The 14,936-nt window shown below is 36.7% G+C and overlaps 1 protein-coding gene across 7 annotated transcripts in view; it reads left to right on the top strand.

Annotated features, from left to right (window-relative positions):
- The first annotated feature begins 240 nt into the window (after positions 1 to 240).
- Positions 241 to 14,936, top strand: part of LOC116175089 (disco-interacting protein 2) — a 128,277-nt gene continuing 113,581 nt past the window's right edge. For 3 of the 7 annotated variants that reach the window (XM_031493170.1, XM_031493169.1, XM_031493166.1), the window contains exon 1: positions 244 to 1,212. In XM_031493170.1, the coding sequence (XP_031349030.1) occupies positions 1,050 to 1,212 (163 nt within the window). In that variant the 5' untranslated portion in view covers positions 244 to 1,049. Of the gene's footprint in view, positions 1,213 to 14,936 lie in introns of all 7 variants that reach the window. The other 4 variants (XM_031493168.1, XM_031493167.1, XM_031493171.1 and 1 more) reach the window with 4 other exon arrangements.

Below are 14,936 nucleotides of genomic sequence, written 5' to 3'. Positions count from 1 at the left end.
GAAATGAAAAGGGGGAGGGGTTAAAGTTTTTTTTTTACACAAATTTCCTGGAAAATGGTAAAATTTCTCCGATAGATATTCTCGCACGATTAGGGCATTTTGCGCAGGTGCTCCATTCTGTTGAAACCAACAGTTTCCAACTTTTGGTTTTTTGTGTGTTTATAAAAAAATAAAGTTGACGATGATTTCAAAAACTGGAAATGAGAAAGTGCTTTCTATTTTGTTGGATCTGCTCAAATAACATCAGAATAACCGAAATTTCGGTTTTTTTAGCATATCTTCGTAAGTAACGGAATTTTCTCGTTCCCTTTAAAACATGATAATAACTCTTTAATTGCGTTTTTTTCTCTAATTTGACCATCGTCGTATCCTTTATGCTTTCGGAGATCCCAATGATAGAACGTCCTTATCTTGTACACCGTGTATATATGCCGAATGGCTGAAAAAAATTAAACGAAAATTTGGAACTTATGGAGGTGTAATTCTCAAATAAAACATTTTGATCAAATATTTTTTGGACACCCTGTACATTTAGGAATAGAGAGAGTTGGTCCCCGGTGTTTTATATTAAATACGTAAGACCGAATAGTGAAACTCGTCTCCAAAAACTGAGTTTCCGTTTCCAGAACAAGAGAGTGCTGCTCTACCAATCTAATCCACTATGACTTGGTCACCCTAAGCGACCTGTACATTTATCTAGCGTCGCATTGGCCCTATCTTTCCTTTTATTCATAATATCAGGACACAATAGCAGCGGAGTGAATCGGCAATTGTATATCGACTCTCGCTAATGATGAATTACGACCAATTTCTAATAAGCGAGTGGTATAAAATTGCCCAATGATTCACGGCCCATTAAATAATCGACAAAAGCGAGTAGTAAAACTGAAAACGACCGATAAGGGTTCGATATGCTAATATCGTTTGCAGGAGGTGCCGACGTCGCGCGTTTACAATTCTCAGATCTGTTTTGTGCCGAACTTCCACAATAACAGCGAAAACGGGCGGTTAAAAATGTTCAAAGTGCGCGAACTTGTGCGTCATTCGCTATGTATCACCAACATATGGAAAGCTTAGAGGAGGTTGCCGCTCGAGAGCAAGCAGAGAAGCAACAGAGTCTTCGCGAACTTGAGGATCTTTACGAGTGGTTGCAGCAGTTCGAGGACCCTCCACCTGCGCCGAGGCCCCCGCCGCCGCATCAATTTAGAAATGGTTTGTAACGATTTTCTATCTACTTAATTTTGATGTAGTACATTTATCGCCATGACAACCCGAAGAGAGATCTCTAAACTGTTTGCGGTAAAGTGAACCATTGTCTTTTGACGATGTAGTTTTCCGCGACTCGCCCAGCGAATAAATATGAATGAGGGCGCTTTTCCATTTTGCATGCCGGCGTAAATCAAAAACTGATACCCATATTTTTATGGAAATTCGCCTAAAATTCGATTCGAGCGTCTGTCTGGTTGCATTTCTCGCGTTTTAGATTCCGAGTTGCTTTAGTATTGGAACATAAATATAGATAGTCTCGAAAATTACCTTTTGTCGTATTTTTATTAGTCTCGTGTGCACAAAGAAATCCCTGAAAAGTTCGGGAAGTCGAAGATTTCAGTTCAGTGACTGGGATCAATGAATGGCGAAGTTTCAAAGAATGGACCATTCGCATTTGAGATTGCAGACGACCACTGCCTTGAAAAATGACTGCATCGGAACCCCGAAATTAACCTACCAAATTGTCCAGTTTGTAACTTCAATTCTTACAGCGAGCTTTGTAAAACAGCGGTCCATTTTGGAATGTTAATTATAAAATAATTTTAGTAATTGAAAATCACTAACTGTTTTAGGGTCAGTACTTACATACTCGGTAGTCGTTGGGTAAGTTTAATTGTCATTTTTTACGTATACGTATACATTGTCGCTGACTTTTTTCTTTCACTCTATAAAGTATGATGAGAATATCTACAACAATTTATTTACAAGTATGTAATGATCTTAGGAGTCCCCCGAACCGACACTGCTACCTTGACTTATCGTATAATTACAGTTGTTGGAACTATATGAGGTACTCCCTTCACGAAATAAACGGTTAGTCAAATATACAGGGCAACATCACACTGAGAATCTACTTTGGATCGTGAACACGTAAATAAATAGTTAATCAAACAATATAAAGGCAATCACCTGTACAGTAATAACAAACAAACATGATTCAGGTACTCATAAAAGAAAGCTTGGAACACGCCATGCTTCAATATCAAATATCAGCATTTTATCCAAAAGGTGAATACTAAAGATGTAAGCTGTGTTGCCTAACCGTAGGGGTATGTCACTACAAGTATATACACAAAAACACATAGCGTGAGTATCGCAGACAGGTAGCTTGATGATTCCCTTTTGCGAGTTTATCCTGAAATAACCACCGACCCCCGTAACACCCAGCAGCTGTGGCAGATAGGACCGGTATTGTAGGTAACCGAGAAAGTTCAAGGGAAAAACGTACAGACGCGGATAGATTAGGGGATTTGGACGGCGTTGTGATTAATGACGGTGAGTGGGTGATGGTATTGAGGTTCTAAAAGTATTGTGTTTGGGAATTATAAAATAGAACAAAGAAATTTCGGAAAGTTGGTCACTAAAATGTCGCCACAACACGTTTCACGTCTATAAGTTTAGTAGTTACATTTTTAAATTGAGAGACCTCGATCGACTTGCAAAGAATTTATTACACCACTTTTAAAAATAATTTTAGTAATTGAAAATCACTAACTGTTTTAGGGTCAGTACTTACATACTCGGTAGTCGTTGGGTAAGTTTAATTGTCATTTTTTACGTATACGTATACATTGTCGCTGACTTTTTTCTTTCACTCTATAAAGTATGATGAGAATATCTACAACAATTTATTTACAAGTATGTAATGATCTTAGGAGTCCCCCGAACCGACACTGCTACCTTGACTTATCGTATAATTACAGTTGTTGGAACTATATGAGGTACTCCCTTCACGAAATAAACGGTTAGTCAAATATACAGGGCAACATCACACTGAGAATCTACTTTGGATCGTGAACACGTAAATAAATAGTTAATCAAACAATATAAAGGCAATCACCTGTACAGTAATAACAAACAAACATGATTCAGGTACTCATAAAAGAAAGCTTGGAACACGCCATGCTTCAATATCAAATATCAGCATTTTATCCAAAAGGTGAATACTAAAGATGTAAGCTGTGTTGCCTAACCGTAGGGGTATGTCACTACAAGTATATACACAAAAACACATAGCGTGAGTATCGCAGACAGGTAGCTTGATGATTCCCTTTTGCGAGTTTATCCTGAAATAACCACCGACCCCCGTAACACCCAGCAGCTGTGGCAGATAGGACCGGTATTGTAGGTAACCGAGAAAGTTCAAGGGAAAAACGTACAGACGCGGATAGATTAGGGGATTTGGACGGCGTTGTGATTAATGACGGTGAGTGGGTGATGGTATTGAGGTTCTAAAAGATATTGGGCCGTATGAATAAAAGTAAGCAAATGCTTATACTTGCAAAATTCAAAGTAAATACTCGTAACTGCCCCTTCATGCTGGTCTGTTTAGCAGCACTGCACTGCGTCCTGTCCTGCTGCTCAGCAGCGCTGCTAAGTCGCCCAGTGGGAAGGAGCACTTACGAGTATTTACTTTGAATTTTGCAAGTATAAACATTTGCTTACTTACGAGTTTTATTCATACGGCCCATTGTGTTTGGGAATTATAAAATAGAACAAAGAATTTGGTATTTCGGAAAGTTGGTCACTAAAATGTCGCCACAACACGTTTCACGTCTATAAGTTTACACATTTACGTAGTTACCATTTCTTAAATTGAGAGACCTCGATCGACTTGCAAAGAATTTATTACACCACTTTTGAACACCTGAAATAAATCTTGGCACGAATAGAAAAAAAATCTGACATGAAAACTCTAAACTGGGTCGCACAATGAATTCGAATACACACACAATTAATTGATTGGCTAACAAAAATTTATTCCTAAATGAAACAAAATTAAAACAACATTTCTGAAGCAAAAAAATCTCACAAAGCTTGTTTTGACAATTACCCCGCACGCAAGTGGTCGACAAACAAATATATAAAAAATCTTAAATTAGTTACAGTTTTTTTACATACATACATAATCCTTCCTCTTCTACCTTACGGTGTCGAGGTATACGGTGTGTAACGACCTCTTCATCCCACATAGCAGACTTATATACATTGCATAACATGCACATTCCACGTGGAATTTTGTATATCCATAGAATGTGGAAAAGTATGTCGCAAATGTCCGATGTATGTGCATGGGATATAAGTTTGGCAGACTTCACATAATACATAGTACCTATATACGTTTTGGATGTCTTATGTATATGCATATACAGGGTGACAATTTGAAAACTTACCACCCCCTCTATCTTAGTAAATAAACGAGATATTTAAAAAAATCAAAATCCGTTTCGGTAATTCGGAGGGGGAATCACAATGACATAGTTGGCGACGCACCCCCTCCAACCCCCTGCGCCCTAGCCACCCCAACTTTTAAATCTTAAATAGGGACTCCCCATGTGTGATACGTCATTGGAAAGCTCTGAAAAAATGCTTTCCAACCATACCAAATAGCATTACATTTAGGTTAGTAATTATTGTGCAAATCAAAAAATAAACATGGAAAATCGTATTTAACTTGAACTTCCAAAGCCGACTCGACAGCAACTCATTTTTGATGGCCAGTTCTAATCTATTCTCAAACTCTTGTCGAACCTTTTCAAATGTTGGTTTTGCAATATTTTGACATTCTTGAATTATTATCTGTCTTGGTTCGTCTATGTTCGCCGGTTGCGTTTTAAATACGACAGATTTCAAATGTATCATATTAGTTTATTTTTTTATTTGCACGATAATTACTAACCTAAATGTAATACTATTTGGTATGGTTGGAAAGCATTTTTTCAGAGCTTTCGAACGACGTATCACACATGGGGGGTCGCTATTTAAGATTTAAAAGTTGGGGTGGCTGGGGCGCAGGGGGTTGGAGGGGGTGCGTCGCCAACTATGTCATTGTGATTCCCCCTCCGAATTACCGAAACGGATTTTGATATTTTTAAATATCTCGTTTATTTACTAAGATATGGGGGGTGGTAAGTTTTCAAATTGTCACCCTGTATATGCATCGGACATGCTGTGTATATTGGTATACTGACATCTACTGGATATACCATGAACATACATTCAGGAAGTTTACTAGCATCTATACCTACGTAAATAAATTCTTTTCACTGACTTATTATTGTTGTATTTAACACGGTAGTCTTGACTTGAGTCATCTTGATCGTGTTCTTGTTCAACACTATAATAGCGCGAGTTCATAACAAATAGGTTGCTAACATACCTGCCAGTCTTGTCCTTATATTAATTCCCATCCAGTCTTTACATCTCACTAAACATATTTGCAACTTTAGGTCATGCACACACGAAATAAAAATCATTACTTTCATTAGAATTAGATAAACAAACTCATTAATAACTCGCGGAATAACACTTCTGATTTTAGAAAAATGAATAACACGTTACTATCTTCATCGCCGTAATTCACAGAAAATGAGACGCTAACGTTTGTAACGTCGGTAATACAGAAAACGCATGTATCAAATCCAAAACGTATATACATAGAAGATCCTCGTGAGAAGGTATAAGATTTATACATAAAAGATACATACAATGTGTGTGCCTAAACATCCATAGCACATCCAAAATGTATATTTATAGAATATCCATACTGGACATAAAGTATATATGTCTGTAATGAATATACATAGTATATACATAAGATGGACAGGATATTCCCAGTACATTATGGATTTAAAGTGTATATACATAAGATATCGAATGCTATGTGGGTATGCATCTCGATTTACCGCCAATTGTTCCGCCGCTCTCCAATTCATTCCCCGTGCAATCAGGGCCTTTCCTACCTCCCCATTCCATGTTCTAGCAGGTCTGCCTCTCTTGCGCTTTTTATCAACCCCTATTTTCTATATTTGTTTATATTTTAACAAATACAGTTTTTTTTAATAATCCAAATATTCTGGTACACAAACACACTCGCTGACAGCTTCAGGAAACTTCACTGTTTTTATTAACCTGGATTTTGGTACATAAGATGAGACATTTTCGGGGGCTGCTCGGACGGTAGAAACTTTTAACTTTTAATGAAACGCAAACTTTAGGAAGCAAACAACTGCTTTGTCTAGTCACCCTCGAACTAACTTTTTCTGAACCGTTTTAAAAACTTTCCACAAATTTTTACTACTTCACTTGACTATAACTTCAATATTTTATTAAGACTACGTAACTTCTTCTGCGCACTTTACTTCGAAACCGACGAACTGCGTCTTTAATTAAACAAATACGACTGCCCCTAAATTAGCGTAAACAAATTTACACGCTCTTTAACTGTCGTAGAACTCTCAGCCTCGTTTTCAGTATTTAAAGAAACACTACTTCCATCGTAAGAAAAACTCCTTCAGGATTGTCAAAAACACCACCAATCATCAATTTCATTTGATAACTCCAGCTTTGAAGGAACGGTTTCCGCATCCCCATTTACCCCCAAAATAAGGCGCACATGCATTTTTTAATAGCATGAAGGACACGTGCGTTAATTAAATTTCGCTTGATAAAACTCCTTATCGCAGACGACCAGATGTGTCTTACTTCTAACACTTTATCTAAAATGAATAAATTACATAAGCACTTAAACAAGACATTGGCCCGTATGAATAAAAGTAAGCAAATGCTTATACTTCAAGTAAATACTCGTAACTGCCCCTTCATACTGGTCTGTTTAGCATGGTTTAGCAGCGCTGCACTGTGTCCTGTCCTTCTACTTAGCAGCGCTGCTAAGTCGCCCAGTGCGAAGGAGCACTTACGAGTATTTACTTTGAATTTTGCAAGTATAAACATTTGCTTACTTTTATTCATACGGGCCAATATTCCGCAGTTACAAACAATCCTAAAAGTAAAAACAACAAAGATACAGTAAACCAACTTTGTGTTTATTTGTAGATAATCCCCCAGATTTACACTATAAAATAAATTGAAATATTCTCATATACAGGATGCCCCGTAATTATTTTTGGTGTTTAGACCGTCTACATAATGTTGTTTACACGACAATATTAAATATTCATCCATCAAGATTTGCTAATTTGAACGTAGACTTGCATATTGTGGTTTCATTTTTTTTTTTAATAATCTGAGATTTTTGGAATTTCTGAATTCAATTAACAATAGATTATTAAAATTTGAAATTTGAAAGTCACAAATCTGCAGAGGTCGGGAATCGAACCCGGTCCGCCAATTTTCTACAAATCATATGGCATCGTTGTTGGCCGTAAGAGCCTGTATTCTAAAGTCAAGGTGAGACGGACCGGCCTGTAGGTTGATTCTGTTTGTGGTATTATAAGTTTCACAAAAAAGGGGCAAAGGGTCACGAAAAAAAAAATAATTTGCACAACATAGGTATACTTAATATCGCCCTCTATTGAGCAGCAGTATAAACATTTACTTTTCAAAACAGTAATATTACGTTTACGAATTGTGCTAACTTGAGTGCTTTAAATTGTTGGAGCAACATCTAGTGCATCAATAGGTAAGCGTAATTTTACCGAACCTCCTGAACGGCACTGCTACGCTCTACGTCTACGCTATCGTCTGGGTCCACGTCTACCTTCAAGTAAAGAATTAAGAATTTTATGCAAAATTGCCATCATGGCATTTTCAATTTTAAAAACCTGGAAGCTGATCTCTTTCATTACGCACCCCTTAAAAACCGCACGCCACTGTTCATGGTGTTTTTTACGCAAACCATTAAAATTAAAAAATATGCCACCGTTGAGCATGTAGAAGTACGCAACTGGCAAGCAATTTCAAGTACGTAGATTGGTAGTAAACCCTTTTTATAATTTTGGATATCATAAAAAGCCTATTTAAAAAAATATTGTTTTGAAGATACAGTGCGTTTATCTTACATTGGAACATACGATTTTGCATGCAATGTTATTTCCCTATGTTCCATTTAAAAAAAAACGGGTTCTGAAATATCTAGAAATAATTTCTTACTTTCCGTTTCGATGTCTCGAATTTTTCTGGATTTGCTCATAGTCTCAAATCTAATTTTTTTCTTGAAATATTGAATTTTTGTAAATATTAACCAATTTCTTCTAGTAGTTCAAATGGGCAGTAGGTGCAATGTACAACTGCCACTTTCAAATCTACCGCCCTGCAGATAAATTTCAAAAATGCTGTCTAAAGAGATGAAAATTGAAATTATAAATTTATACAAAGGTCACAACAGTGCAAGACAAGTCCGCAATTTACTTGCAGTCCAGTATCCTACATAATCTAAAAATAATTAAAGGCTGGTTCAGTTGTGACTCGCACATTATCCAATACGTATGTATAGTTGGAACATATGGAAACACCATTGCATGCAAAATCGTATCCTCCAATGTAAGATAAACGCACTGTATATTCAGTGTGTCAGACAACATTTTCACCCTGCATTTATGCTCTTACGCTTACGCCTACGTATACGGTGACATTTGCGCATACGTGTACGGCTATGTTCACGTCGAATTGAGAGTCGTATTTTATAAATCAGCGAATTCTCAAAAACGTATGTGTTAGCGGATATGTTTACTTATGCCTTTTGGGATCAGGCTAAGTCCATGTTTAACACACGAAAACGTCTGCGAGGGTGGTTTACGTTTCCGCTTCCACATACGTATACATTTACGTGTTCTGTTTCCTTTTAGTTTACATTCCTCTGGAAAGAAATTAAGGTTGCTTATTTTCCCGCTAGACGAAAGAGCTTTTGGAATTCTCACATTTAAATTCTACCAAAAGTTTAGATTTCTTCATGTCAAAATGTGAATCTCAAAAAATGGTAGTGCATTGGGGTAAAAAGATGACTCCTCTTTTTTTACGGAAATACACGTTTTGAAGCACCAGGAATCTGAATCAAACAAAATCTCGATGTCTATCGGTCTGTCTGTACACATATTCCTCGATATAAAAAGGCAGAATCGCTCATGCGCAGGTGCAGTGTTTCAGGGGGCGGGCGTAAATTATTATTTATTATTATTATTATCCCTCTCTTGTTTTGGGCCCTCAACAGGCATGCGCCCAATTACAGAGTGACCCGCATAATGCTATTTAGAGGTGCCTCTGCAGAAGGTCTTAAGTTGGTCTATACTACTCCGGCATTTACCTTATGAATTAGGAAAACTGCAGGAAAACCTAATTCGGAGTAGCCGGTAGAATGCTCGGAACTGGTCCAAGGTAATTTCCATCTCCGCCACAGATGAAAAATTCACCTCAACCCAGGTTCGAACACCCGACCTCCGGATTTATAACCCAATGCTCTCTACCGCTGAGCCATAAATCCTTCGAAAAGCCGTATGCTGCCAGGCTCCAAGGTTATTCCTATTGTTTAATGGTCCCAAGAATTTGCGTATATTTCTCACATAATAGTATATTAAGTATGGAGAACGGTAAGGGATTTTTACCGTTCGAAGACAATTGTTTGGAGGAGGAGCGAAGCGACGACTCCAATTATTGTCTGAGAACGGTAACCCTTAACGTTCGACGTGCTTATAACATTTTTTGCGCGATCGAAATTAAAATTATACAACCAATATAAATATGCACTAAGAAATTAACGAGCAGAATAAATCGAAATGATCGAAGTGGTATGGTGTACATCACTAGGCAACCAGTTTAAATGTCAAAATTGAAATTAATAATTTCATAAAAATGTGCATGTGTCTGATGTAGTTTACTAGCTTTGCACTTCCTTTATGACTTTATGAGCGTCTTGCTATAGGAAAAACAGCACAAATTGTACGTTTAATTTACCTAACAATAATTAAAGATTAAATGTAATGTAAGACTGTTGATTTTTAAAAAGGCGTCGGTAAGTATTTTTGCTGTTCTGTTTTTAGATCGGTAAGTAATTTTGGCGTCGTAATCATAGTAACTGGTAAATTCTACGTACTGTCATGGAAACACCCATGGTAAATAGTCAGAAATGACCGATCGCGCAAAAAAGTATATTATTTAAATCCCAACTAAATGTCTTGGGTTAATTTTAACAAGTTAAAAAGTAATCGTAAACGATTTACATAAAGCGCATTTCCACTTGCATTCATTTCCCATTTGTAAGATGCAACTTCTGTTAAAATCGTAAAAATCCGGCCACAAATATGAAAGATAGCGTTGCACATGGGCAATCCATTGTTGACGTGCTACTTCAATTTCAGTTTATGAGAAGAATTTCATTTCAATGCTTTTCTAAATAAGAAAGTTGGAACTGCGCATGCGCAAACCTAAATTTTAAAACTAATTTACTATAACTAACTAATAAACTAAGATTTTCCTTTGTTCCAAGCGCCTATGTATCAAATTTCGTTTAAATTCTTCCATAAATAAAAAAGTTGGCACTGCGCATGCGCAAAACCAAATTTTGAAATTGGCGTTTGATTTTCCTTTATCCCAAGTGCCTATGTATCAAATTTCGTTTAAATTCTTCCATAAATAAAAAAGTTGGCACTGCGCATGCGCAAAACCAAATTTTGAAATTGGCGTTTGATTTTCCTTTATTCGAAGTGCTTATGTATCAAATTTCGTTGAAATTCTTCCATAAATAAAAAAGTTGGCACTGCGCATGCGCAAAACCAAATTTTGAAATTGGCGTTTGATTTTCCTTTATTCCAAGTGCCTATGTATCAAATTTCGTTTAAATTCTTCCATAAATAAAAAAGTTGGCACTGCGCATGCGCAAAACCAAATTTTGAAATTGGCGTTTGATTTTCCTTTATTCCAAGTGCCTATGTATCAAATTTCATTCAAATACTTTTATAAGTAAAAAAGTTTGCAATTCGGTTTATAAATGGTCGAGATGCGAAAAGGGCACTGTGAATTTTGAATCGATTCGATCCAACTTTTGGCATTGCGTATTATATGGCTAAATCTATGCCCATATTGAATTTCATGCAATTCAGTTCATAACTAACGGAGATGTAAAAGCGATCGAACATTTCTAAACAAAGTTATCGTTCACACGGACAGATAGATGGACAGACAGACAAAGGAACAGACGGAGAGACCAACCGGCAGGCGACAGATAGCAATGCAAAATTATAAACGATCTCTAGGATCGTTAATAAACGGCAAAAGTGTAAAATTATGGAACATGTAAAAAACGGTTTTTTGTTTTTTTTACAATAACTTTTTTTGTAAGCGGTACAGAAAAAATTCCTTCCTTGGTACAAGACTCGACACCATAACGAACCAAATAGCGAAAAAAGTAGAACAATAGCTCTTAAGATAAAAAACTAGTAGCGTCGCAAAGTTAGCGGACGGACGGACGGACGGACGGACGGACAAAGTGGCCACAATAGCGCATTTTTTTTTTATTTTTGTGGAAATGCGCTAAAAATACGTTTTTCTTGAATTTCCCTATCTAGAAACAATTTCGTGTTTTCCTTTTCTTTTTTGGAATTTTCTGGATTACCTGATAGTCCCAAATCTAATTTTCCGATTTTGTCTTGTATTTTTGATTTGTTCCCAACCCCAACCCCAATGTTTGACTTAAAATTTTAGTCGTTTAATTTTTTCTAGGCGTTTTGAAATGTCTTTATTGACTTACTGTAAATAAAAATTCAAGGAATGAAAGGGAAATCGCTCCAAAGGGAATAAAGTTAGTTTTCTGCACGTAAGACATCAGGCCGGTGAACTAAGTTAAACAACACCCGCCGATAACTCCGAAATTAGATTACCTACTTGTTGTGATACAGCGATTGAGCGTGTTTACATTACCTTTCGGGTGTAAGTTACCGCCTGTAATGTATTAACGTTTTAATAATACGTTGGAAAATGACACAATGTTGGGACCCTTTGGGCGAAATGTCAGGGGAAATTACGCACTTTAACGTCTCCAGTATCCCATTTATCCGCAGCACAACAACTACGGACTATTTACAATCCCCTATACAGTTGCGTGTGACCATTTACCCATCTAATACAAGTTGGGATTGGCGGTTTCGGCGTAACGCTGCTAATTTACTACTTTAATCAATTGATTTCGGCTGTTTGTTCGTGTTGCCATTGTAAGGGAGATTCGATCTTGAGTTTTTGTTACGAAAATTTCGATTAAAAGCGACTTTTTGTTGGAATTGAGATGAATGTTGAAGCAAATTGAAATTCTATACGTTGTAGCTATTAAGCTAACAAATCTTTCTTTTTTTCAGGTAAGGGAGACCTGTCCGATGCTTTTCAATTGCCGAAGTGTATGGTAATGTTTTAGAAATCTATATGGTCGTCTAAACTTCTTTGGCAATGACATAGTAATGCCTTTAGTATATACTTGACGTTTTACTTGCACGGATGATGTGGTTTAGTGGTTAGAGTAGACTACAAACTGAAAAAGTCGTAGAGATTTGAGTACCTGGAGTTTATCTTTGGAGTATGTACTATCTAATAGGCGGCTAAGGATCATAGTGCTAGGTCACACTGTCTCTCTGGAAAAAATTGGGAGAGTGAAATTTAATTAAAATGTTAATAACAAAAAATAATCAAATCGAAATTCAAATCAGGGTTGCCCTCTCTTAATCACACTAGAATAGCTCTAGGGACTTTATTGATTACAAGTACGGAAAAAGAGCTGTTGAAAACCTTCCAAGACTCACTTCTTCTCCAAGTGGCATTTAGCAATTTTACATTGTCATAGTTTTCAACCTCATAATTCTGACTTTAAACCAATACTTAAGATATTGTACCACCATCGCTCCCGGAAATGAATGTAATTACTAAGACGGGTATGTCACGGGAGTCCGACATTCACACCAAGGGCTCACGGTACGAAGAATATGGGTAGAGATCAGGCGCCTGCCATTTTGGCCAGGACATAACCTGTTTCATTGTAATATAGACTTAGGGGTTTCGAGATTCATTCCATAACAATTTTCATGTAAAAACACAAAAAATTGGGGAGTCAACGCAAGATTATTTGGTACTTATGCAAAATAGGATAGCAGCAAAATATCTATGAAAACAAATTCAATAAGTATATTACACCCCCACATAAATAAAAAAAAACAAGATACGAAGAATCGCATACGATTTGGAAACACGACTTTCAATCCGGCTCATATTCAATAGCACTGATCCCTGAACTCTTACAAATCGATTGGCGAAGGTTTGGCATCGCTGTCTCTTTTCGTTCTCGAGTTATACGAGACGAAAAATTCCCCTAAAACCCAGACTCATCGCACAAGCCGATAACAAACATCATAAATGAATGTAATAATGGTAGTTGAATTTTTAATTTACCTTCCTGCCAATTGTTAAAATGTAAAATACATGTGAAAAGTTAAATAGCACTGTAACTACGTACATAAAATCTGCCAGAACTTTAAATTATCTAAACACCTTCATCTCAAATGAAAGCCGCCCACACCTATGGAAAGTTCCACTTTAATTATCTACGCAACGAAAACTACAATGTGCCCTAACTAACCCTAACCGTAATTTTTTTGGTTATTACAGTGATTACAAAGGAAGAAATAAAGGATACAATTACCTATATTTGCGAATCAAACACGTACCACCAAAAACTATATACGTTCTGTCGCCTGAGCTAAAACTTCGCCACGCTCTCTTTCTCGCTTGAGGAAATGCAAACAAAGCATGCGCACCAAATCACGAGCCGTCGTCTTTGCTAAATTTGAATTGCTGCACTTCCCGCGCAAACATTTCCAGTGGCATAGCTTGCGTTTTTCTCCTTCAATGATATGCATAAAAGCCGGAATGATTCAAATTTCACAAGATTATGTTATATCACCCCTACTGGTCCCGAAATTATAATTTATGTGTCCATAATTTAGGACTAATTAAAGACCTATAAAATTACCATTTGTACCCGTGATCTTTAGAGTGGGGGTGCTTTTGATTATAGCTACCATTCCGAAGCACGAGTCTCCGTTTATCATCAATCTCACCACGCACCTGAACCGCTTTTTTTAAATTCTATTAAAAAAGCTAATCCAAATAGATTTTTTGGGACTCGCCATGCGTGTGAATTTAGGACCATTTTTTTTGCAAAATTTTCAATTTGTTTTTTTATTAGAAAGCCCAAAGTCCCATATTGCAAAATGAACGAAAATTAGAATTTCAACAGGAAAACATTCAAACATCCACATTCTGCGTATTTATCTAAGGCGTCTATGTAGGTCGAAATATTCAGGTTAGAAAAGCAAAGAAGAACCAAAGAAAAAGAAGTAAGGATGAAAAACACAAAGCCCTAAAAGGAATATGTCTTAAAATAATGCTGAATCATATGCAGTAGCGTAATGCGCTTGTAAATCTAAATCCGCTAAAGCTTATTCGATGGAGTAAGCCAACGACTACACCAGAAAGAGAAAAAAACTCCGAATAAAATATAATAGTGGCCGATACAAATCCTTTTTAAAGTGGACATAATTCAAGTAAAGTAAAGGCATATTACAACTGAACACCACGAAAGTAAAATCTTCTCTAAAGGAACAAAGTACAAGCAACGCCCACTTTCTTAAGATCAAGAGAGAGGGAAAAATACAGAAAGGTACAGTCACGTGACCTCAAGCGGTAGAATAAAGAACTACGAAATAACATCGATAAAATTGATCTAACCGCAACGTACTTGCATTAGACCAACATAGATGGCGTAAAGGGTATCACTTAAAAGGAATATAGAAATTTAAAAAAAAACGTCAGCTGCTGGATCCGCCGCAGAATCCGCAGAAAAAAAAGATGCTAAAATATGGTAATCTACTAGACCGTTTTATTTTCTACCCTTT

This window comes from Photinus pyralis, unplaced genomic scaffold (assembly GCF_008802855.1).
Source record: "Photinus pyralis isolate 1611_PpyrPB1 unplaced genomic scaffold, Ppyr1.3 Ppyr1.4_LG6, whole genome shotgun sequence".
Lineage (NCBI taxonomy): Eukaryota > Metazoa > Arthropoda > Insecta > Coleoptera > Lampyridae > Photinus > Photinus pyralis.
Note: the sequence above shows the minus strand (reverse complement) of the source record. Positions and strands in the feature narration are given on the sequence as shown.